The 26,985-nt window shown below is 43.1% G+C and overlaps 1 protein-coding gene across 1 annotated transcript; it reads left to right on the top strand.

Moving 5' to 3' along the window:
* Positions 1-14: 14 nt before the first annotated feature.
* On the top strand, positions 15-25,204 carry LOC119165523 (uncharacterized protein C3orf38 homolog). Its single transcript, XM_075865097.1, has 4 exons — positions 15-277; positions 1,315-1,490; positions 7,748-7,921; positions 24,563-25,204. The coding sequence occupies exons 1-4, from the start codon at positions 157-159 to the stop codon at positions 24,956-24,958; spliced, it is 867 nt and encodes a 288-aa protein (XP_075721212.1). The 5' UTR covers positions 15-156; the 3' UTR covers positions 24,959-25,204.
* Positions 25,205-26,985: the final 1,781 nt, after the last annotated feature.

Genomic DNA, 26,985 nt, shown 5'->3' on the forward strand with positions numbered 1-26,985 from the left:
TTAGTCAATTTTTTAGGGCAGTGCCAAGTCGGCCCGAATATGTCTTATGGTTTGTAGTGTTGTTGCCGCCCGCGACGTTGTTTTGTTTTTGTTTGTGAAGCCAAAATTTTGCCTAACATGCAATGAGTAGCGCCGCGATAACCTAAAAGCGCCAAAATGCTCACCGAACGAGAACAACAGGGTCTGAGTAAGATCATCGGCGCTCTGGAACTCGCGGACGTGATCGCATTGGCGCAGACTGTCACATGCAAGCAAGTCAAGCTGACAGAAAGATCAGGTGAATTTACTCGCATGCAACGAATTAGTACCTTTGTGTGTGTTTGGGGGGTCGCTTATCAGGTGTATACCTATGCCTTACCTCTTTGCTCGTGCGTGGTGTTCTGTCGAAAGATGCCTCCCGCCAATGGAATGGCGATGCGTGAAAGCGTAGCCTTGCGAAATTCCTTTGCGTCCTGTAAGAGTAAATATGCTGCATTGGAACCGATTCTGTGATTATACGAATCACTGTATGCTTAGTTGTTTTGATATAATCACGCATCGCAAAATTCTGCTGCTTTTGGAGCGTTTGTTTGCTTGGTCGACCTGGGCGCGCTTTTTCCACAATTTCATTGTTATGCAAAGAAGTTGCATTCAGGAATACTCTCGGTTCTGACTACTCACTTGTAAACAGTGCACTAAATCTTTAATGCCGTTCCAATCACCAAGGCAACGTAACGCTGTGTTCACTGCAATGCATGGTTTCTGTTAATCAGTAAAGCTGAACTTGTCCTGTCTCTTTCTCACGAAGCCAAACTGTCTTTTCAACGTTTATCCAAGTACGCACGCCAAATGCGCAAACATTATGCTTCGACCAAATTGAGTGTTCATTTCGTGCTCCCTCCTAAGCTACTTGCTCAATCTTTCTGTTAGTAAGGATTTGTCGCTTGTTGCCGAGTCAGCTCAGTAAGTAATGCCCATCTAAAGCATGAATGCTTAAAAGACACGTGACGCCCAGTGTCATTCATATTTGACAATATCCATGGCAGGCGGTATGAAAATCTGGGCCAACTGCATAAATAAGAAGCCAGTCTTAAGTCATGCTGACCTTATGTATGATCAAAATGTGGCTGAAAGTGTGTGTTAATTCACAGCACTTGAACGTTCTGCCATCTCCCATGCCACTGCACTCTGCGTTCACAGCTTTCCTTTATTTTCACCTCTGTCATTACGCAAAGTGTTTATTTAAAGAATACCTTTAATTGGGACATTGCCATATTTAATGTAGCGCTTTCTGATTCAACACTTAGTAGCAATTTTAACCTTTTCACAATACAGAAGCCGAGAGAGCCATCCTCAGTGGTACGCAGAATCCAGCCGATCTTCTACGCCGCAAAAAGATTCTGCGGGAACTGCTGTTTCGCTATCTTTGGAGTGAAAGCGTCTTTGTGGCGCCTGCACTTGCCAAGTCTGATCTCATCAATGCCTGCCTAGAGCACTGGCAAGAAGATAATGTAAGTGAAGTTCTACTGCAGTGATGATTCCTTTGGCATCTCCCTTTTTTTCGTCTTGATTTGCAGCTTCACTGTTTGACATTACAGCGGTCAGCGCCTGTACATGCATAGTTGTTTTTATGTCAGTGTCTGAGCTGTAGTTGCAGTGCAATGCCGTAGCAATGATCCAGAATGATATATATTTTTTTATTTTATTCATACTGTCAGCACATAAGCCAAGACAGCAGTTGGGGTTACATAACTCTCATCAGTTCATGTTGTGTGCAAGGCGAATACCTAGGTATTCGAAATCTTTAGCTTCAGTTAGCAGTGCGCCTTTAATGCTGTACGGAAAAGATAGCGGGCTTTTTTTACGTGTCATGCGCATGAGAAGGGTTTTGGATGCATTCAGTTTTATTTACAACTCATCACACCAAGAACTAATTTTTTGTAGGTGGTTATTAAGTACCAGTTGGTCGTTAGAGAAGAAAATTTTTGCATACACGATTGTATCATCTGCATAATGTTTTATAGCTACTTGCTGTAAAAAACCTTCACCCATGTCACTAATGTAGATAGAAAAATGTAAAGGGTCTATAACGGACTTTTGCGGCACACCTGATCGGACTGGTTTATTGGCATAATTTCAAGAAATTGTTGTCTGTTGGACAAATACACCTCTATCCATTTTAGTAGTTGACTGTCACCAAGGAAACAAGATAATTTCATAAGCAACTTCCTATGTGATATTTTGTAAAATGTTTTTCGAAAATTGATAAATATGATGTCAATTCGACCCTTTTCATTAATACACTGACCAATTTTGTGTGTAAGCTCTGTAAGAATCGTAATAGTAGAGTATCCTCACCAAAACCCATGCTGACTTTTACCTAATATGCCATTTTCTTCAACAAACTTCATTACGTGAGTAGTCAAAATGTGCTTCAGAGTTTTACAACAAGTACTTGCCAAAGAAATTGGTCAGTAGTTTGCGACATTATTTTCGGAACCCTGTTTGTGAATTGGTATTACCTTGCCACACCACCAATTTGTCGGAACGTCACCGGAGTGAAGCGACTTTGTAAATATGTCCGAAAGAAAAAATGAACACCACTCGGCATATTGCCTTAAGAAGGCGTTGGGAATTGGATTGGGCCCTGGGCATTTTTTCACATCTATTTTAAGGAGCAGATTCAGAATGCCTTCTTGTGTTATAGTTAGCTCAGCTAGACATTGTTTACAAGAAAATCGTACTTGTGGGGTTGAGCCATCGTCCCAAATGAAAACTGATTCAAAATATTCAATAAAGTGACTAGCAATTTCATAATTATCCGTCATAGTTACGTTAGTGTTCTTCAAAAATTGAATGCTAAATTTCAGTCTTGAAAGGTACCTCCAAAATTTTCCCGATGATGTTTTAATGATACTGGTAAGTGTTTCATTCATGGTACCTGTGTTTCGCCTCAAGAATTTCTATTCTGAGTTCCCTAGAAAGAGAATCGACGTAATGGCGTGTGTTTAGAGACAAAGGTCTTTTAGCCCTCATTATTTTCAAAAGTCATTTTTTATGAATTATTTTTCAGGTCGTCCATGGGTTTTGTCTATTAACTTTCTTAAGGCACTTCGTAACAAACAGTTCTATTGATTTCGAAACAGTGCCTTTAAACATATTTCATGCATCATTTGCTGATTAGTATTCAGTGAGATATACTGGCTGAAAGCATCGTATCTCTGCTCTAAATAGTCTATTAATCTAGTATCATCTGTTCTAGAAAAATCGAAGACTGATGTGGTTTCATTCTGTTTTGCCTGAGAGGTACGTGTGGTAGCTACATGTGTGATCACCATTTTGTGGTCAGATATGCCTTCCAATACTTCACACCGATAATTGGATTGCACGATAGGCCTGCTTAAAAAGACCAAATCAAGCAATGAATCTCCAGATTCATGGGTTCGCGTAAGTATAGTGACAATCTGTGTTAAATCAAGCGAGAAAGTCAGATCCAGTAAGACTCAGGACACAGCTTGTTCATTTTGACCTTCTCTAAAATTGACCCAATCAATATGCAGTGAATTAAAGTCTCCCGCCATTATAATCTTGTATTTGCAAGGGTTAAACATGTCAATTAAAAATTGTTATACGGTATCATATATTCTTTGGACGTACCCAGTCGGCGATACACAGCAATAATTACAAAAGACAGGCTATCCATTTTCATTGTGCAGGCAAGACATTCCAATTCCAACGGGGTAAATATTTCAGTACAATGAATTGAAGTTTTATTGACAATGGCGACACCTCCTTCCCTGGATCCTCGGTCTTTATGACAGGCTAAATAATTCGGAGGCAGGAATTCGGTATTCTCAATTGATTCGCTTAACCAGATTTTTGTCACTACTATAAAATCTGGTTCATGTTCGAAAAGCACAGCTTCAAAAAGTGATGACTTGTTACAAATGCTGTGTGCATCAGTATTGATAACTGTTAGCTTGTCAGGAAAAATTTCCTCTGCTGTCTGAGGCCGTGCCTTTCTCATAAGGGCAAGCATTTCGGCACTCTTTACGGCAATCAAAGGAATCGTCCCAGTAATATTTCTTGCCGTCGACGTACAGCTTATCATAAACCAGGCGCACCCGTTTTCCACTTGACTTCTCTTCTTTTGCACTTTCAGAAAGGCTCTTTCTACGACGTAGCCCGTGCTTTGAAAAGTCATCACTGATTGAGACGTCGTGCATATCCTTTAATTTGTAACAGTTTCGCATAATTTCCTGTTTTTCATTGAAGTCCTATAATCGAAAAATAACCGGTCGCGCCCTTGACTGTCTCTTTCCTATTCACTATTCAATGCATGTGCTCTACGCTGTTAGGCGAAAAACCGATTACTGAAAAAATATTGTCGGGTACCACTTTGGTCAGGTCTTCTTGCGTTTCCTTATCTTGCTCATGCAGGCCGAAAATTAGAAGATTATTGCGGCGCTGCCAATTTTCCATTTGGTCAACCTTTCTAGATAGCGCCGGAACAACCTCGTTTACTTTGGTTGCTATTTGGTGTGCGTCATCAATTTTAGAGAGAGGACTCAAGTTTAGCTAGGCGGTCTTCAGTATTTTTATGGCAGTGCCATTTTCTTTTACTTCCTTTTGGACTGCTCTCTGGTTTCATTTAATATCAGCTAACGACTTCGAGCGCTCTTTCAAAGTTTGTAAAATCTACTCAAGTTTGTCATCTGAAGTCGAGATTGGGGTTGGATTTAACTCGATATCGCCACCTGTGACCAGCCTGAGAAATACAGACCAACAATCACGAACAATCAGTGCAAAAGTGTGGGGACACGGCACGACTATTTATTAGTGACATAATCGCTTCTAACTGACGAAGTATCGTGCCTCACCTGCAAACAGGCAAATACGAACACGTTGGAGACCGTGCTTGCATTTGTGCGGTGCCCGCAACTGAGTCGGTGGGCGTCCGCCGGGCCAGTCAAGTAGGCAGCGGTCCATAGCGTGGTTGTCGATGATTGGAAGATGCTTCCGAAGCAGGCGTCTTTGCTACACATGGCCAGAAGCGATGTCGACAACAGATGCAGATACCTTGAAAACGGAAGCTGATGCTGTTCCGTCTTGTTGAATGCGGCGGTTGAACTTGAATTCGCAGCAGTGAGCATAAATGGGACCTGCAAACAGGCAAATACGAACACTGAGATCATGCTTGCATTCGTGCCGTGCCCACAACTGCATAGATCTGCATAGATTAGGTCTGCATATATTATTGGCTCTCAACAACCTCCTCTCTAGGTTTCCGTATATAAATATTTTAGCATATTTCACCACACAACGAGGATTACAGCGTATGGGAGAGAACTCGAACTAAGGTTGGGCTGTATCTCTGCTCAGATCCAGGGTAGTGTGGCCATGTCACTGCCGCACTGTAGCTTACTAGCGCAGCTGAGCCACCCTCGCCGGTCTTTTAGTACTGATGAAGTACTCTCATATCCCCTGCAGTAAGGGGAATAGGGTGCAGCTGTGTTAGCAAACAGCCAAAAATAAATATCAATTGTCAGTTGTTCCTCAAGACACATGCCTCACTTGTCTTTCTGCTTCAGCCCTTTTGACACACTTGACAATAGTAGCATGAAGGCAGTGGCCGGCATTCAGTTCTTTGCTGAAACTTGGCTTGAAATTCTGTTTTTATTTAAGGGCCTCCTTTCACCCACGGTTCATGCAATTGGGCTTCAAGGGTATAGATGGACATCAATAACTTAACTCTCACGAAGGATTGTGGGCTAAAGTGCCTATCTGCATCAGCTTCCGATTCGAGAGTATGCACCGCCGTATGGGCACCCTTAACTATGCTGTTGCTTTCTCTTGTGTTCTACCTAGCGGTCACGGCGATATTTTTCTTGCAAATAAGGGCGTAACATATTGAAAAGCTATGCAGCTTGTTTGAATGAAAGATGGAATCTGTACTGGACACCTATAAACAGTGGGAGTGGCAATAACTTCAGTCAAATGGCATAGAACGGGCGCATGTATGTTGTTCTGCAGCGGACAATGTTCTGGGTGCATTTTCGGCTGTGTAAAGATTCATTGCACTTCCTAGAGGTATGAATGAAAGAAGCAAATTTTAGAGGACCATTTCTCCGTTTGACACAACTTTAATGTAAACAAGCAGATGATGAAACCAAGAAAAGTATAGTGAATGTTAATTTTACAGGGGGCTTTAAGTGTATTGTAATCTTTGTGATGAAGATGCGAAGAAAGTTAAGTGGGTGAAAAGACAACTTGCCGGTGGCAGGGGTGAAATCTGTGACCTTTGCATATATTTATTCACTGTAAAACTTGTACTTCTTTTTACATTTCAGACTGTTGAAGTTATCTGTTTACTTTAATTGTGTCATAAGTAATACCATCTCGGGTGAATTTGGTGAATGGAATAGTAAAACACTTCTCACTTTAAAAGTGACAAACTCTGGCAGCTTTCTGAATTTTATTTGAGACTCTGAATCTTTTTTTTTTTACCCAAGAGTTCTTGCTTTCAGATCGTAGACGTTTGTGTTTGAAAGCATCTGAATTTCTGCAATCTGCACTTACATTTTCTTTCAAGTTCAACTTAATGTACCGGCATTTCACGCTTACAAATCTCTAAAATAGTAAAGACGCCGCATTACGTCACCCGTCGCTTCAAAAGCAACATCGATCTTTTTAAATCCTAGTCGTTACTAATAACTGAGGTGCTGTTTTGTTCCATTACCTGGCCTTTTCCATGCTCAGAATTTCCATACACTTGACTTAAATTTAAGTATACTGAATCAAATGGCAGGGCACCTGTACTGTTCTCGGACCTCCTGAAGCGATTTGGAAATGTATATCGAGATTAGGCACCGCATATTTATGTTTCCGGTTTTGAGGTAGCTGTTGTTTTGCCTCAAAAAAGGCATAATCGCATTTATTCGGTAAAATATTACTGTGTGTATTAAAGTATAACTGTATACGTTACATGGTTGTCGTTGCTCTCTGGACCTACCCGTCACAGTTCCTCATGTTTCGTTCACACCAACGGTCTTCTTCTATGTCCTGTTTCATTCAATGAAACGCGGAATATTTGCTATAGAATCACAAGTGAATGCTAAAAGACAGTCAGTACACAACGAATAACAGCTGCGTCGTAGAAGGTACTTGTTTTTTCCCTGATTACACTAAACACCAGTCACTTTGAAGCACAAAAGAGCTGAGTTTTATACCAGAACTGCTGTCGTGGATGATGCGCTGTTTTGCTGTCTACTTGCTGAAGGCACATACAGGCTGAATAAATGAATGAATTTTGTATAGACTGGGTGTCATCGTGTTACTAGAATGTCATCAAGAGCTCATATCTTTTGAAAGTGGCTCTTGTTTTAATTGGGGGCACCTCTTAGAACTTAACGGCTGCAGTAGGACATGCAATTGCATTGTGAGGGTGCCGCTCAAGATGCAACACTGCAAAATGCAGCTGGCAGTCGTGCCAAGGCAAGTATAGGGGACATCATTTGAAGTAATAACGCCATAAATATGAGAAACGTATTCTGCATGAAAAAAAAGGGGGCGGGGGGGCGATAAGGTAGACAAAAGATTGACCGCCACCAAAGCTCAATTCATAGAGCATTGGACACGTTATTTTATTTGAAGGTTGCAGGTTTGGTTCTTGTTGGCTTGGTTGTCTGTTGGCTATCATTAGGGTTTGCTCTAACAAAGTAAAACAAGTCCTTAAAATTCCCTTTATTTCATTCGCTGGAAAATGCAGGCACTCAAGTCTGGCCAGTTTCCAGCAAACGGCACCAATAAAGACGGAAAGACATCGGAGGCCAGCTTCCAAGAGAAACTGGGCACCGAGTTCACCAACTGGTTCTTTGCACAGCTTAACTCTGAAGGAGAAAAGCTGGGACACCAGCACTTCTTTCCGAACTGCCAGCTCAGAGTGAGTGTTTTTGCTTTTCAGGTTTCATTTTGAAAGTTGTCTCTAGCTTCTGGGCTGCTATATTGAAGGGAAACGTTCTGTTGGGTTCTATGCTTTTCTTGTGATTCACCATTCACGGCCCACTCATCTCGTTTGATAACATGGGTACGTGTCACTTGGGCCTCTTCCGAAGTGCATAAACATAGGAAGGCATCTGTGGATGTTATCGGAATAAAATTATTCTTACTGATTTACTTAGGCGCTGGAAACCAAGATTCATTGCACTTTACTTAAAGCTGTTGAAGGCCTCATTCTCTGATGCACTGTCAGAAATTTCAGTCACCTTAGTCGCTGTGTGACTGATTATCATCGGCCTCTAAGTATTTCCACTGCTTTAACAAAATTTTATTGTATTCACAATGCTGCAGTACATTGTTATTGTCCTAATAATGAATATGTACTGAAAGTTTATGCCAGTGCTCATGGTTTTATCTATATATGAAACTCCAACAAAATTTAGGACAAAAGCATATTCTACACTATAAATAATAATATAGCATATTCATAGTGTTTTGCACAGTAGAGTAAACAAGAATTAACAGTAATAATTAAGGCAAACCTTATTTTCACGGGTTCCACAGTACTAATAGAACTAAACATACGAACAAGTGCAATCATTCAGTTCATGAAGCAGTGAAATTTCTCATTCTGACTCATAACAGGCTGAGAATTCTAGTAGCTGATAAGTAGGGACGCTTTGTTGTCTTAAAAAAGTGATTGCTTGGTAATTAAGGCCAGTGTCTTGAAAAGGTCACCAGTGAAAGAAAAAGCTGAGCAGATAAAGAAAAAATTGTTACTATGGTAAGTTTTTGAGGTCCAAAGTATGCCATTTACTAAAAGCCATATCACAATCAAAGATATAAAGTAGCATCAACATTTGTGTAGAGCACGCAAACAGCGGGTTTTTGTGGGTTTTCGCTCTGCGGGGCCACACCTTGTGGCAGTTGCGGCCTCTGACATGGGCGGCATGACTATTAGGCTGTGCATGCTCTGCACACCTTATATCAGAGCCTGAAACCGCTGCCAGATGTCGCCCCACAGAGCAAAAACTGGCTGCTTACTCACTCTATACAGACGTGGGTGCAGCTGTTAATGTGCGTCACTGGCTGTATGTTAACAATGCCTGCCTTTTTCAGTCATTTCTCGTGCTCGGCATGGGCTGTCACACTGCGCAAATATGTAGAATTTTTTTCTTGTGCCTTTGTCACTTCCATTTTTTTTCCCCTCTCTATTCAATGGTTTACTAGAGTGGTGCACTGCTGTGGTAAAGCATAAAAAAGGAACAGAGACATGTATGCCCTCAGTGTGGCAGCACATATCAAGTGAGAGCAGTGATCGAAAACGTACATGCTTCTTAAACAAACAAGTGATGACATGCTACATGAATGCCGTTCCCCCTAAAAGAGTTATAGGAAGAGTACTGCTAAAAAGAATTTTTTTTTTTCAATCACTATTTAAAAAACCTAGCACAGTTAAAAACCTCGTTAGCTTGAGTAAGCAACTGTTAATTTTTTGAAGATATTTGTATAGCTCTAGTCAAGTTTCAGTTATAGAAGCCCTGAAAGAAATGAGGCAAAATTTTTTGTAGCTGGCTATGTGACCACACAAAAGAGCGACTTGTGTGACAACAGCCACATGTGCATCTGTGTACCGTGTTGACTACTGTGGCTGAGAGCACCCGCAAAGATGATGGTAGCCAATACAAATTTGGGATGTAGGCGCTTATTGGTTGGTTACCTTGAAAATAATTTGATATTAAAGTCTCGAGGTGCTCTGCTCTGTGCTTACTTTCGCAGCATACACATTAAAATTTATTTTCAATATGTTCAATATAAGCCATTGATATTTTGCATATTGTAGCAGTGCTGAGACAGACAGGCTAAAAAAACAAGCGTCTTTATAAGGGCGAACTTCTGCCCACGAGTCTAATGACTATGGTCGTCGAGTACGAGTAGCCGAGTTGCACCGATTCAACTATCTTCCTCTTCCTCTTAGCCCGAGCGCATGAACGCGTGGCGCATGCCAGCCAGGTCTTGCTGGCGCTCGTGCCATGATGATTGCGGCGGGCTACATGAACGTGGCCAACCTGTCGCGGCAATATGATGTAGTACGTCCAAAATGCCCGAATCTGTCTTGGAAGTTATCTCACTTTCCAAATTTTGGGCTAGTACTTTGAGCATGCTTATCAGGAGAAGCCCAATTGTCCTATTTTTTTATAGCATATATAAACACTCAATTTTAACCATGATATATGCTTTTAGCTCGTGTTGGCAGCTTTCAAGTGATCTTCAGCTAATAGCCAGAGCCATCATTCGAACACTCGATCGAGAACATCCTGGCAACATTGTGAAAACGGAACAAGATCATCCAGTCAGTCGACGAAAAGTGAAGAAAATTTGTTATCTGGCTTCAAACCCTTTATGTAGGGCCACATTACATACACTAGTTACTGCCATAGGTCGGCGAACTCACTCATGAGTCGAGCGACTAGGGCTCACTCAGATCGAGCCGTGAGTACGAGTCTGAATGAGTCCGGCTGAAGGAAATTTTTGTGAGTGTGAATCCGAGTTAGTTGGGCTCAGAAAAATTTTGGTGAGTCTGAGAGAGAGTGAGTACAGAGTGCAAGATATATTTCTTGAGTGATTTTGAGTGAGTTCTGCTTTCCTTTGCCGACCTAAGGTCCTATCTAGTCGTCTACAGCATTACTATCAGCCTTACCTAAATCTCAGGTATTTCAAAGCAGTGTCATTCTACTCCGTCTCAATACTTATTAATTAGAGGTGCTAAATACATAAGGGGTGCATTGACTTCCCCCATGAACTCTTTCAGGGAATTTCTTGATTACTATATCATATGATGCTGTAATCTCTTCCAGGAAAAATGACCTTCCGCGTTTCGAAGCACTCAGAACTCGTTTTCAAAGATACTAAGTCAAACAGCACCAAGATGAGCACCGGTTACATGAAATATTGGCGTTAAAGAGCTTTCACACCATGGTCAAAGAAGCCAATTCGAGGCTGACAGACTCATGAGCTTTTTCACTTGGACTCATGTAGACTCGGGTCGAGCCCCGGGAGTCCGAGTCTGAGTGAGTACAGGTGATTAATGTTTTGGTGAGTGTGAGCCCAAGTGAGTCCGGCTGGAAAAAATTTCTGTGAGAGTCCGAGTGAGCTGGCTCAGGAAAATTTTCCCGAGTCTGAGTGAGCTCAACAAGTTTTGCCGACCTATGTATGTCAGTATGTTACTAATGAGACAGATAGCTTGTGGGGTCTTGAATTGGTGTCACCACCACCACGCTCTTGGATGAACGGACACAGCAGACACGGTCGGAACAAACCAAACAATACACATTTATTTAACTACATTTTGATTGACGATATCGTCAGCTGAATTATTGTAACATAAATCGTGATCAACACGCTAAGACATCCTTACACAGTATTACTCAACACGTAGCAACATAACAAACGCAGTAGGGTTGACAGGCGGCTAGTTGGTACAAATTCATAATGGAATAATTGGAAGCGCAAACCAACGGGACACAAGAGAAGAGACAAACAAACTGCGCTTGTTTGTCTTTTCTCTTGTGTCCCATTGGTTTGCACTTCCAATTATTCCAATAGCAAACGCAAAAGCACAAAAAAGGCGGCGTTGCCAACTCCTGACTCAGTGCACATGGTACCCCTGGCAGACAGCCCGCGGTACCATGTGCCGGAGACACGCTGCGAGAGCAATCGTTCATGCCAAACGCCACCAGCCGAAGAGACTCGCTCAACTCTCTCGCCCACCACCAAGGCTTGCCTTCCGCCAGGGGTCACCACCGGCGTTACCGCTCTACTAACCATGATAATGATTGTGGTGATCACCGCTCGCGAACACGCCACCTATCGCTCAATAGTTGTCACCACCCCCGAAATACGGCTTCTGTGTGAGACACACACGTGTCTTGCACAGAAGCCGTTGTTTGCAGACACACACGTGTCTGCAAACAACTTTTGCAGGGGGTGTCAGCATCCCCTTATTCTCCCAACATTAATCCAAACCATATCGTGAAAAAAAATGCGCTACACAAGCTCTAACAAAACATGACAACCCATATCCCTACATAACGTCTGTGCAACAAGACACCGCTGCCGGTCGACACTGCTGCACTGTCCGGCTCAACGACTTCACCTCAGTATCGGTCGCGCAACAGCAACGTTGCCGTCGGCGCTACGAACCGTTACTTGTGCCGACACGTTTTTCAGTTGCGACCAGCACTCCCGAACGCGCCAGACTGCAGGCAGTTGCGCAGGTCCTAGGCATGTCCATTGCCCGGTCTCACGGCCGCATTCCTGGCCAGCGGCGCTGACGATGTGCAGAAGACAGCGAGCCACGGGTAGCATCATTCCCGCTGCGTACATTTAATACACTCGAAAGAACAATGCAGTAGGCCAAAGGGAAGAAAGCTTCGGGCTCCTCGCCCACATGGTACGATGGTCAGTACTGCTAGCTAATGCATCAGTGGCGGCCATAAAAATAAAACAAAAATCACTTTTCTTAACTCGTGCATCACAAGAAAAAAAAAGAAGGTGAAGGAAGCAAAGTGCAACACCTTCAGACCACGATCCACCTAGTTGTGCCATGTGCGACGGGAGTCCGAGTCTGAGTGAGTGAGTAACGGCGCAAACACGTGCGACGGGCGGCTGCGCAGATCCTTAGGCCTTATGAGTCGTTCAACAATAACCGGCGTCCACCCAGCACCCAGCCTAGGTGCAGAAGAGGCAGCCACAAAGAGACATCCACTCTGTAAGGTGGCCCCATCGTTGGCCGCACACAGCAGCTTACCGAGTGATCGGCGTTCACTGTCCCAGACGGTGACGCCCGGTGTCAAGCCGCAATACCAGGCAGCAACGACGCCCGACTCCCTGAGTCCAAAGAGATAGAAGAAGCTATTTACAGAAAATCGGACCACCCATGAGGCTTTGGTACTCACTCGCTTCGGGCTTGTCCTACGATCCACGTGCTCCAAGTCTCGCACAACAGGATGCAGACCACATGGCTCTCGTGCTCAACTGAACAATGTTCTTAAAAAGCAACCATAACAACAACAAAAGCACTTGCGAGCAGAAATAAATAAGAATTCAAGTGCCGACAAGTTCAAACACGTCACAAATACCGTTCTCGCTCTCAACAAAGCACACCGCGGACGTTAGCAAAGAAGTCCCCCTAGGCCTACTCTACCCCGACTCTGACAAAAGCTTGCACCGAATCGTGAAAACTGTCATCCCATGCTCCAAGAGCTCCTCGTTGGGTAGCCAGTGTGGGGTCTCGAAATGGCGAGTGCCACGCTTTTGGAGTGAACGAACACAGCAGACGCGGTCGGAACAAACCAAACAATGCACACTTATTTAACTACTTTTTGATTGAGGATATCGTCAGCCGAATTATTTTAACATCAGTTGTGATCAACACGCTAAGACATCCTTACACAATATTACTCAGCACATAGCAACATAACTAACACAAGAGCACACAAAAGGCGGCATCGCCAAGTCCTGACACTGCGCGGGCCCCCGGCAGACGGCCCGTGGTGCCGTGCACCGAGGACACGCCGCAAGAGCAACCGTTCATGTCAAACACCACCAGCCGAAGAGACTCTCAACTCTCTCGCCTATCACCAAGGCTTGCCTTTCACCAGGGGTCACCGCCGGCGTTACCGCTCTACCAAGCATGATGACGATAGTGGTGATCACCGCTCGCAAACACAACGCCACCTATCGCTCAATAGTTGTCACCCCCTGAAATACCGCTCATGTGCGAGACACCTGTGCCACACGGCGCAAGCAACTTTACAGGGGGTGTCAGCATTCTCACAAGCTTCAAAAGATCTAAAGTAAAACTGTGTACGTTTTTTCATATTAGAACTAAATTTCTTGAAATGTGAAGAACAATCTACAGCTCTCTAAACAGTAGCCAACCAGATGGTATGCAGATTATGCATATATGTTGACCTTTATTCACTACTCTGTATGTAGTTTTGTCTCTTCTGGTCTCACTATGTTTGAAAACTAGCCACCATAGGCTTTTCTAAATATACACTAGAGGGAACTCTGGCGCTAATGTCTATGGGAGTTGCAATGCATGGCGCATCAGTGATCATGGAATTATGGGTAGTAGACGGATTTGCCTAGTCTTTGTACTTCACGCTCTTTTTGGCTTCGCATGGGTTGAAGCTCCTTTGTCACGAAACAGCAATCTGTAAATGTTTAGCAGTTTCACTTCACCACCTTAATTTTTTAGGCTTACCATTTCAAATCAGCTCGCGAAGTTCGAAAGGGTTCGTTCTTTTCTTCGAAACGAAGCGCAAGACAGCAACAAATGAAGCCACAAGTGCAATTCGCTGCCCGCAAGTCCAAAGACTAGGCAAATCTGTGTACTATACATTATTCCCATGGTTGCTGAATAATCGCAGCATCAGAGTTCTCTCAAGTTAATTGTAGGAAACCCTATGCTGGCCACTTTGCGACTTCACCGCTGGAATCATACGTTTTCAAAAGTGTAGTTAATTTTACACCAGGTGTCTCTTTATGAATATATCCAAGCTTCGTTGAACATCATGCAGTCATGCATATAATGCCTAGGCAACAGAAAATTAGCAAGTGGGCTTTTATTGGTATAATATGATGTCTACATGGACTTTTACCACCTTGCTTATTGAACTGTGTGTGGCCCAAGATGGCAGTACCATGCTACATATATGATCGTCTCCTTTATTCAGACTTACATGTAGCACATTACGGTTAAAGCTTGGGCGAGTTGGTACGTAATGCAAAGAGTCGAAATCGGAAAAAGAGTGGCAGAAACAGAGACAGAGAACGGAGACGTGGCACTAACAACTGGCGTCTGCCATGTCTCTGCTCTCTATCTCCGTTTCTGCTGCTCTGCTTTTTTCCGATTTCAACATTTTGTGGCTTCATTTGTAGTTAACTAAGTGTGTACCAACTTGCCCAACAAGCAACTCTCCTGAAGGGGAAAGCAGCTTTGAAATTTTCACAAACACAAAGAAAGACAGACGACAGGCACTGACTTACGACTTGAGTCAGCGCCTGTCGTTGTCTGTTTTCCTTCGTATTTGTCAGAATTTCAGTGCTGTTTTCCCTTCTTTGTACACGTAGCACAGTTAATCTCTTTGAAAGAACATTGAATAGAAACAGTTACTTGGTCTAGATTGACAAACTGCACCTTGAGAACTCTAGTGCTATATGCTTCATTGTCATAGGTACATAATTAGCGGAGAAAATCAAGGCTGAGTTTCATTTTTAAATTCTACGGCGAAATTTACGCGTGTGGCGTCAAAAGTTTAAAAATGTATATTTCATGTTTTCGTAACATTTGCTTGGTGAAATTTTCTGAAACTTCATATGCTAGGTCTTTGGAACCCACAGATGACAATGCACTTCATATTGATTGATTAAAAGCTACCTAGAACCCAGCAGACACCTTCAATATCTATGGTTTCATAGGGCTTGGTATGGGAATTTCAATGTGGCATCTCCACCTCCATTTTCTTTTTGCACATTTTCTCGCTTACCAAGTATCGTCTCGTGGTTACAGTGGTTGTTTTCAGTTTTGTCAAATTATACTCTACTAAAATACGTGAAAAATTGTTTTGCCCTTTAGTGTCCCTTCAATGTCTCTTCTTTTTTTACTGAAACTTTTGTATGAGTAATTCAGCGCCAAATGTCCCAACCACTTTGCTGACCATATCAAGTCTATTTGAAAAAAATTGTGTTGATTTATTGTAGGGCTTGCCAATCAATTGAGGCAAAGTGGCAAGTTGCATTACGCAGCTCAGAACGTAGGGGTAGAAACTTTGCAGGTTAAGTGCAAAAGTTTGATGATTGACACAAATTTATAGAACTATATTAGAAATCATGTTTATTTTTAAAAAAGCACAGAAAGGTTACAAGTGGAAATCCCATCTTAGGTCAAAATTGCCATGTCTGCCTTCAGATAGGAAGTCGCAAGAGAAAAAGCGAGGTGGCAGGGTTGCCAGATCTACGAACAGAAAAAAAAAGTAACAAAATTAGCCAAAGTAGCCAGAACAGTAGCTAACCAGACGTTGTTAAAAAGGGGGAGACAAAAAGCGGCGCTGACTTAAAACAAGATTTGTTTGCTGGAACCATGCAATATACACTTGAGCAGTGTCTGTTGTATTTGTTGCAAAATGTAAATGAACTGCCGCTTGTGAGGAACGTCAATTGAACGACCTGTGAAGGACCCGGGGCGAAAAGGCACGGAAGGGGCAACTTGGGGGCCGTTTCCAGGCAGCAGCGGCACTTTTCAAATGAGACAACAAGTGGTTCAAAAAGAGGGGAGAGCATTCTCGACGTCAGCACGCCTTTACGAGCTACACGACTACCGTGGAAGAAAGTCTTAAGGTCGCAGGCAACGTTTCTAGAATTAGGTAAGTTGCAAAACTTCTCGCGTCAGACGACCCGTCACACGGCGCCGGAACGGCTTCCGGTTTGGTGGCGCTGGCAGCGCAGCAAGCTTCCATTAGCAGACGAAAACGTGTAGTTGTTGTGGCAAGACTCCGTGGCGGCCGTTCTGAAAGAGCTTTGCCAAAAGTATATTATCGGGATTTGTTGTTGTGCTGCCACCGAAACTTAATACTGTGTAATATTTAGCGGTGTAAGGCAAATACAGTATAATTATGGCTTTCTGAACTGCCCACGATAAACTATGCTTGATATATATAGCATAACATACGAGTCTGTCTGTTAGTTGCTAGTTGGTGTACGTTCGCAATTAATTTTTAGGCGCGAAAATTCGAATGACAGTGTCTTGTATATTCCCTTGTGACTGTGGTTTTCAAGCCTTAAAATAAATTACTACAATGTGGTGCAATCCCATGGCTTTTGTCTGGTTGTGTAGTCATGCAGCTTTTTTTTTATGTCAGTCACATTCTTTACAACAGAATCGAAAGTTGGGCTAGTTGGATATGCATGGTATAACTGTCAGTTCAAGCGCACGAATAAACAGAAAGGAAGAGAGGACAAGCGCTTTATCAACTTACACCGTCGAAAAGCTGCGCGTGCGGCCCTTTTCTTGTGCATGTCTTTCCTCTGCTTCTTCTTGAGTTCCTCTAATGAAACCTCTTAACACAGCTGAAGCCAAAGTTTCGAGCAGGGACCACACTTTGAGGTATCGGTGAGCACTTCGTAGTCATTACTCACGAGACTGCTTGCCGATGCATTGGGATGAACACACTTCCAGCTTTTCTATGTCCTCCAGAAGTTCGGCAGATTGGGTGATGGTATCTGCATTGCCAGGGGACTTGGCAAAGCGATGGTGACGGCTCCTAATAGTGACTGTCATGTCTTCTGGGACGACTACACGTTTCTCCACAAATAGCGCTCTTTTTTCTTCTTTCAGCACTAAAAACACCACAAGACGTCCTGTCTCGCCTTTCTCAACAACTTTCCACCGGCACGCCGCAGGCAAACAAACGTTTTCTATGTCTTGAAGTGAAATGACGCCTCTCATTCACGGCATGCCGGGACTTATTTCACTGTCTTCGAGCTCAGTTCTCGAAGGTAGTCTATTCTTTTTCGCCGATGATATTCTGGAAAGTACCCCACTCCTATCAGGCAGCTTTCGCTTCTTTGTCACGGGTTTTGAAAGGTAAGCGGGCGAATTCGGGAACATCTGTGGAACGCATCCGTCGACAAGGTCCCACATTCCTCTGGTGATTTGTACCTTTTTACCATTGATGACGTGAGTGAAAGTCTTCAGGATGTCTTCCTCATGAAAAGTGTATATCGCACACACACGATGTGTTGGGCAGTTTCTTATCCACATGAGCAATAGCGTGGCCCCGCCGCGGTGGTCTAGTGGCTGAGCTACTTGGCTGCTGACCCGCACGTCGCGAGATCGAATCCCAGCTGCGGGGACTGTATTTCCGATTGAGGCGAAAATGTTGTAGGCCCGTGTGCTCAGATTTGGGTGCACGTTAAAGAACCCCAGGTGGTCGAAATTTTCTGAGCCCTCCACTACGGCGTCTCTCATAATCATATGGTGCTTTTGGGACGCTAAACCCCTCAATCGAGCAATAGCTAGGTACCATGCCTCTTGCTGCTCAGGTACACGCGGGGCACAAAACAAATGTCGTGGTGTCTCTCATTTTCTGTAGCCACTCATACTGCGGGGAACGCAACGTGTGGGCATGATGAAAACACGCAACACATACAAAACAGAACAGGGCATGCTGAAGCACAGAACTGTTCATGCAGAAAGAAGCCTCCACGGATAGCGACCCACTGCAAAATGCACAGCTGACGGAGGTTATGGGAGTGACACTAGCGGGCATTCAGTGAGTGAATGCGCATGCGACTGCAATGCCACATTTGTCGCTGGCAGCGGCGGCGCTCAGTTTTGCAACTTACATAGTTCTAGAAAAGTTGGTTCCAGGGACTGACTGTGTTAGCTATCTGAGTTGCTGGAAAACGTTGCACGTGCAGAGCGCAGAGAAAACTCTTTTTACTATATGTATACTTTTGCTTGTCTGCACGTTTTTTTTACTTTCCATTTCCCTCTCGACGAGAGTGGTGTACATACTGTAAAATAGACCAGTCTTCGTAATGCGTTCGTACTAAAAAGACGTCTCGACTCTCCGTCGTCCTTTAAGGAAAGTTTTTTGCCTCCCTGCTATTCCGCTACTACAGTGTCTGACAAATATATGAGGAACGGCAGGACAAAGATAAAAAAACAGCAAACACCTATGTCTACATAATCATTGTGATAGCGTGCCGTGAAAATTATGTGTGCAAGCGTTCTGAAGAAAATCTATTTCTTGCTGTGATAGAACAACTGAAGGCCTGCTGACACATACACTGTCCAGCTTTACCATTTTTGCAGCCTCAGCGGCAGTCTCGGCATGTCTTGCTGAGACCGCGGCTGCTCCCCTAACTTTCAGCATTGTGCTGTGGTTAAGCGTCATCGGGACCAGATGATACGTGAAATTTATGATGCCGCAGAAATGGCAAGGCTAGAGTGTATGTGTCAGCAGGCCTTCGATTGCTCAGTCACAGAAAAAAATGGATTTCCTTCAAAACGCTTGTACACGTGATGTTCATGGTGCGCTATCATGATGATTATGCAGTCATAAGTGTTTTCTGTTTTTTTATCTTTGTTTTATCATTCCTCATATATTTGTCAGATACTGCTCAAGTGTATATTGCACGGTTTCAGCAAATGAATCTTGTTGTTGGTCAGCACCGCTGTCTGTCTCCTTCTTTTTCTTGTCCTTTATCTTTGGCCTTGTTTTAATGTGAATTAAGTCTTTTAGCAAGCTTTTCGAAGCGTTCATCCTAATCAGCCCTATAACAGATGTCGGGATGTGCAGTCTGCAGCTAGAGTCACTGGAAAAACAAGACTGGGTGGGCTCTTCGCATGCAAATGTTTTTTATTGCGTCTGTGTTAACAGATCACACAAACAACAGCTTAGATGCATTCATGTAAGAAACGCATGCAGTGCATCATGTGCTCACCCAGTGATGTAAAACGGGCTCATCATTTCCAAACACATCAAATAAAACAGTCAACATAAAAAACATCATGGCTGACAAGTGCAGCAGCATCGGCACTGAAAATATTAAACAAGAATAAAAACTGACTACAAAAACAGCGCACGCATCTTGCTGTGCAAAGGCTTCCATGAGCTGACCGCATCGAATTTTCTATTATGTACGCTTAGGGTCGCACCACCTATACAGCTCAGAGCATTGGCGCGTGAGGCGGACAGCGGCTAACGTGTTACCCGCCAGCTACGTTACAGTGCTGCCTAACTTATAAGAGTTCCATTAGTAATGTGAAAATGATGACGGCCGGGACACATTTTAGGTGCACGCAATTGCTTCCATATACTTACTCAGTGAAAAAATGCGATTACACCTAGAGAGCTGCAGCCAGCAACGTGAATGAACACTTAAATACTTTTTTTATAGTTTCAGTCGGTTTTAGCGTATATTAGCTTTTGATGCCAGTGTTAAAATAATATCCAAAATGTAGCCAAGTAGCCAACGTAATTTTTTTGCCGCCGCAGTCTTTTAAATGTTGTCAATCTGGCATAATGTAGCCAAATCTGGCAACCCTGGGAGGAGGTTTGACACCCCGCTGGGGCCGATACCATAAAATTGGGAGCAAGCGCTTCTTGTCCACCTTCTCCCCTGCAGCCACTTTTTTTTTTTTTCAAGACGAGCATTGTTTGTGCAAAAAGACCACAAAGATGAGTACACTGAATGCATATCTAATGTTGTTTATGAAATGCTTAATAAATAAAGCATTTAATTAGAAACATGGATGGGCATTTTTAGTTTTTAGCGACTCTCCCATCGCCATATTGAATTTCGGTCGAGGACCAAGCAAGGGCCCCTCCCAAATCTAGTCGGATTATCTTTGTCAGTAGAGGAGGCGGGTGGGAGGGGGTCTCGTTTGGTATTTTACGGTAATTCTGCCATGCTAACCTCTGATTTATTGCATTGACAGTAGTAACTTGCTAGAATACTTCAAAGTGAAAAAAAAAAAAACATTGTCACTTCAAATCCTTCCAAATCTTGCATTATGTCATCTGAATGATTTTTGTCAGGTAATTTATTTTGAGAGTATCATTTCTTGTTTCAATACCACACTTCGTTTACATATTACAGAGGCATTTGTGTAAGCTATTCGATGCGAAAAAAAGTAACTGCAATTTTCCTGCCATCTATGCCTGTAGAAAACTTGTCAATGTCTTCCGTGTTTTTAATTGTGTAATATTGCACTATGTATGATTATCTGTTCAATGAGTACTTACTTTACCGAAGGTATATTTTGCATTAAAAGTGTTTTCAGACCACAGAAGTTTGTAAATCATAAAGAAGAAATTGTGAATTTCAAAAAATATTCATTCTGTGACCACATTGAGACATAATTTACAGCACATTGTGCTCCAATGAAAAATCAGCTCTATACCTCATTATCATCATCATCATCAGCCTGACTACGTCCACTGCAGGACAAAGGCCTCTCCCATGTTCCGCCAGTTAACCCGGTCCTGTGCTTGCTGCTGCCAATTTATACCCGCAAACTTCTTAATCTCATCTGCCCACCTAATCTTTTGTCTCCCCCTAACCCGCTTGTCTTCTCTGGGAATCCATTTAGTTACCCTTAATGACCAGCGGTTATCCTGTCTACGCGCTACATGCCCAGCCCATGTCCATTTCCTCTTCTTGATTTTAACTATGATATCCTGAACCCCCGTTTGTTCCCTAATCCACTCTACTCTCTTCTTGTCTCTTAACGTTACACCTACCATTTTTTTTTCCACTGCTCGCTGCGTCGTCCTCAATTTAAGCTCAACCCTCTTTATAAGTCTCCAGGTTTCTGCTCCGTAGCTAAGTACCGGCAAGATACAGCTGTTATATACCTTCCTCTTGAGGAATAGTGGCAATATTTTGTGCACCTGCTCATTAGTTAACCTGTCATCTGACCTTGAAATAATTTGGATTCTTTGTTCTGCTAAGCCCCATTCAGTATTACTTGGCGTCTGCTACAGGCCCCCGAATAGCTGTCCTGACTTTTCTAATAACCTTACCGACGTCTTAAACGAAGTTACAAAAAAGTATCCCAGGGCCCCTGTAGTTTTGTTTGGTGATTTTAATTTTCCGGGTATCAACTGGCTTAACCAAACCATGCCGTCGCAGGCAGAAGGCGAAGCCGGGGCTTTCCTGAACATTTGTTTAAATTTTAATCTTTCACAAATGGTAACTGCACCAACACGCGTAACACAAGAGTGTGAAAATATTTTGGACCTAATACTATCCAGTCACCTAGATGACATGGTCTCGATTACTTATCTGCCCGAAATAAGTGACCATAAGGTCATCCATACCGAATTTGCATTTAAACCGTTAATTCGTCAAAACACCCAGAAAACTATTCGGCTGTACGACAAGGGGAATTATGAAGCAATAAATTTGGCGCTTAACGCATTCTTATCCAGTTTAGAAACTACTTTCTTTTCCCGGTCCGCCGAATAAAACTGGACACTGTTTAAGGACAAGGTCAATTAATTTACTGACAGGTTTATTCCAAAATCCCGCTTCCGCGCAAACTGCCAAAAGCCATGGTTCTCTAAAACTCGAAAAGATTAGAAAAGAAAACAAAAAACGCCTGTTTAGATCAGCAAAAAGACTAGAAGACTTGCTAAAGTGGCAGAAATACTACGCAGCTGAAAAAGCTTATTTATGCGCAGTTCAAGGCGCAAAGAATTATTTTTTCAACGTTGACTTACCAAGCATGCTAACAACCAAAAAAAATTTTGGGAGGTTTTGAACCCCCTGCATACTGCCCCAATTACTCTTACCAGTAAATCGGGTCATGTATTCACTCATGATCAGTGCGCTAACATCTTCAACACCGCTTTCTCATCCGTGTTTACCAAAGAAAGTAACGTGTCATTTACAATACCACCCACTATTATAGAATGTGCTATGCCACCGGTATCGTTCACTGCTAATGGAATTATGTGCTTAATTGACAAATTAATACTTTCCTCCTCTCCTGGTATTGACGAAATCAACTCCAAATTCCTTAAGAATACAAAATATATTTGTGCATTTCGTCTATGCTTGCTCTTCTCACAGTCACTTTTAACAGAACACCTACCAGATGACTGGAAGAACGGGAAGGTCAATCCAATTTTCAAATCGGGTAACAAAAACTCGCCATTAAACTATCGTCCCATTTCTTTAACCAGCGTGCCCTGTAAAATCATGGAACACGTCATCTACACGCATATCATAGACTTTCTTGATTCAAACAGCTTTTTCCATCCAGCACAACATCGGTTCCGCAGAGGTTTCTCTTGTGAAACGCAACTGGCCTTATTTGTTCATGATTTGCATACTGACCTGGACTGTATCTTACAAACCGATGCCGTACTCTTAGATTTTTTCAAGGCGTTCGACAAAGTACCCCGCTCTCGACTGTTACTAAAACTTTCCCAGTTAAATCTTCACCCGAACACACTAAATTGGATCAGAGAATTCCTTACAAACCGCTCCCAGTCTGTTAATATCAACAACTGTACCTCTAATCCTCTTCCAGTAACGTCCGGAGTACCCCAGGGTTCGGTTCTTGGTCCCTTTTATTCCTTATATACATAAATTACTTGCCTTCAAACCTAACCTGCAAAACCCGCCTGTTTGCTGATGACTGCGTTATATATGACACTGTTACTGACACTTCAAAACAGTCATCCTTACAAGCCAACCTAAACTGCCTCCAGGAATGGTGTGAGCGCTGGCTCATGGAACTTAACCCGAGTAAATGTAAAGTCGTTTCATTTCATCGCCGCCGCATGCCGCTTGTGTATCCATACGCAGTTAATGTTATCCCCCTAGAAAATGTCCCGTCACACAAGTATTTGGGCGTCACTCTTTGTAGAGATCTTTCATAGAACATACACGTCACTAATATCATTTCATCTGCAAATAAAACACTGGGTTTTTGTAAACGCCATTTGCGCCTCGCTCCACAACACGTAAAATTACAAGCATACAAATCCATTGTTCAACCTAAACTAGAATACGCATCGCCAATTTGGGACCCTCGACAATCTTATCTTACACATGTCATCGAATCGCTTCAAAACCGGGCCGCTAGATTTAATCACGGTTCATACTCTTCCACTGTCAGCGTATCTGGATTGAAAGCAGAATCTGGTTTACCAGATCTAGAACTTCGCCGTCGTATTGCCAGCCTGTCATTGTTCCACAAACCTTTTCATAGTCCCTTGCGTGCCCCACCTTATATCGTTCCCGCAACACGCATATCTCACCGCACGAGCCATTTGCTTCAAGTTGCTCGGCCAGGTTCTCGGACTTCTACTTTTTCTGCCTCGTTTTTTCCACGTACCGCACCAGACGGGAACGGCCTTCCCAGTGAAATCGCAATCATTCCGTGCCCATCATCGTTCATAGAAAATATCAATAAGCACTTTCTATGTTAAATCTTTGGCTTCTATGTTTTGTCTTTATAATTACCCACCCCTTATGTAATACCCCCTCGTGGGTGTTTAAGGAAATAAAAATGTAATGAAATCTACCTGTCACAATTTGAGAGTGCTTGCCAAATGTGCTCCACCCCCTACACCTCAATGAAAGGTATATTAATAGTTTTTCTTATAATTGCAGTTTTACTGGAACATTTTTTTTTCTAACACAGAAAATAATCTTTGAAGTGTCCCATTGATGACGGTCTCCCCATTCATTCATACAGAAGCAGCTTCCTCATTGAATTTCCTTGTTGTCCTTTCTTTTTTAATTCACCTGTTGTTTATTAACCTTTATATTGAATGGTTTTGTATTGTGCTGTTCATGTTATATAGTTCATGTTGCCATTTTTGCTATCGTGCTTTCATTTGATTATATGATTTTTAATATTGCTTTTCTTTTTTTTTTTCTGTTTGTGTGCAAGTGTGTGTGTGTGCATGTGTTTGATCGGGCTTGTAGTACTGCTGCATTGTGGTGTATGAGAATTCTTAGCGACTTACAAACCTTTTTCTTGAACCTGCAGGTGCAGTGCTTTGAGAAGCTTGCTGGAAGGGAGAACCCTCCACGCGTGCTCTCAATCCGAGGTTCGGAGCCGGCCTCACGCTTTTTGTGGCAGCTGGCCGGGGGTGCCCGCCGCATGTTCCATCCCAATGTGCGCTCGGTCAAGTGCGAAGTGGAGGAACATGGACTGGCACGCATCAACGTGAGTGGTGTCGTGCACGAGTACAACAGCTGCATGGGACTCTTCGAGTGCGGTTTTGGGCTGGTGCGTGACCCGAATGCGACAGCTACCGAGAGTGACGTCTGGAAGCTGCAGTTTGTCGAGGTGATCCTCAGGGTCTCGCGCATCGGCTTCATCACAGCTGCGGTGCTTTCCACTGGCGAAGACGACATCACCATGGAGCTGGAGTGCACCTGAGGGCCTGCCCCACCGTTCTTCCCTACATGTCGTCCTGTGCCCTTTTCCTTTCATGCACTCCATCCCAATTCGTACGTAGTAGCCTCTCAGCGTTAGGGTAGTACTGGAACTACTAGCCTGTTAATTTATCATTTCTCTGTCAAGTGACAGCCCAACGGGAGTATGCATGGGATTCAGAGACAGTACATATGAACATACGGGGGAACATCCAATGGGAGTATGCATGGGATTCAGAGACAGTACATATGAACATACGGGGGAAAATTTTAATGCTGTGGCACTCCGTGGGAACGAATTGTGCTTGAACAAGGAAGAGAGGGTCACAAGTGCCCATGGGCTTACGAATGTACACTATGGCTTTACTGCAATGAAATTGTTTTCCGAGTCTGCTGCCCACTCCTGGGCTACATGAATGCCATCACACATTTGCTTTCTTTCTTTTTCCATGACGGATGCAATGCTATGCTTTTTTGAAGTATTTCCACTTGGCGAAAGCCAGCCACTGTTCTGCAAGTAGCATTCTTCTGGTTGAAGAATGATTGCCCTGTATCATTGACATAGTATGCGAAAGTTCCTAACTCCTGGCATGATGAGCAAGTATCAAACATGCTAGTCTTTCAAGACTAAGAACGGATAATATCTTGATGCACTGCACTGGTATAACCTTTGTACTGGCTTATTACCTGCAGGCATAGTGTGCTACCACTCAAGCAGTTATGCAAGTAGATTTTTCGGTGGACTCTGGTGGAAGCTGTATGCATTGAGTGTGTGTCTATTGCAATGCATAAAATAAAAGAACGAGGCATATCCAGTAATGTTGCACCATTTATTGTGGAGACTGCTTGCAAATATTTGTCAATTTATGCTTGTATTGCCAATTTGTATATCTCTTCATACCTGTTTTCTGTGTATCACTTAATATCCCACTCAACTGTAGAAAAGTTGCCTGCTTTGTATTTTAAGAAAACTTGTTTTGAAGCTGTAGTGGCGTCTTATGATATCTAGTTTCAGTACTCGGCTTGTTTTTCGAGGCCATTGTATGGCGGCCCCCTGAATGTCGGCCAGACTTTTCCATGAATGAATATAGGCTAAAGTTTTCATTTACGTGAATGGCACCAGCAGTTGTGTTCTTGTTAGCTTATTGTTTGTGTACTAACCAGGAAGATGCACTAAAGCATTATGAAATGTAACGAGCTGCCTAGGCAGGTAGCCATAGTGATATGCTGCAGTTGTCTGAATTGAATTCAGGACATCTGCTATTCAAAGTGTGCCGCTCCATTCAGTTCCCTATTAGAAGCTGCAGGTAAAATTGAAAGTATTTCCCTCATGATGCAAAGTAGTGGTCACTTGTATTTCCCCCTAAATATCCTCGAATAAAGGCACTGTTGTGTAGATCTCAAAACTAAGCATTGTGACACATGTTCTTGTAAACTTTTGTCATGCAGCTAATAATGATGAGCTTTCTTGCAATTCTCGCAATGAGGAATATATTTCCTTATTCATTTTCGTGTTTACAGTTCACTTTTTCTTTGTGCCAATGTGTAATGAGTTCACATTGTATGAATAAAATGTGCAGCAAGCTGTCTGCAAAAGCAACTACGTATGGAATGTGTTCCTATCCTAACAAGGCAAACACATCTCCATTCCTAGATGCCTCGTAATATATTGTTGTCATGATAACACAATTACCATAGACAATCTGAAAGGCTAACGCTACATTTGATCCACTTTATTATAAGAGACCTGCCCCAGGAAGCAGTTCTTGTTTTCTACATGAGATGTGCCTTACAAGCAGGGTACTGTGTCTGGGTCACATGAGGTTGGGCGTGGCATTTACGAATGCGCATTCTTGTCTTCTTGGAATGGCAAGCAGTGCGGCACGCAACATCTGCGCCTGCGAGGAGACGCTTGAGCACATTCTATGCCACTGCCCAGCATACCAGTCTGAACGACGTATTATGGAAGCCAAGCTCCGTCAGCTGGATTCATGACCGCTTACAGAAAAGAAGATCCTGGGACCTTGGCTG

The sequence above is a fragment of the Rhipicephalus microplus genome, chromosome 1 (genome assembly GCF_043290135.1).
Source record: "Rhipicephalus microplus isolate Deutch F79 chromosome 1, USDA_Rmic, whole genome shotgun sequence".
NCBI classification, from domain to species: Eukaryota; Metazoa; Arthropoda; class Arachnida; order Ixodida; family Ixodidae; genus Rhipicephalus; species Rhipicephalus microplus.

Excerpts from the sequence above, each read along its gene's own strand:
- LOC119165523 (XM_075865097.1), top strand. The coding sequence starts at position 157 with ATGCTCACCGAACGAGAACAACAGGGTCTGAGTAAGATCATCGGCGCT. Across the intron at positions 1,491-7,747 it reads AGCACTGGCAAGAAGATAAT|GCACTCAAGTCTGGCCAGTT; the intron begins GTAAGTGAAGTT and ends TGGAAAATGCAG. Across the intron at positions 7,922-24,562 it reads TTCCGAACTGCCAGCTCAGA|GTGCAGTGCTTTGAGAAGCT; the intron begins GTGAGTGTTTTT and ends TTGAACCTGCAG.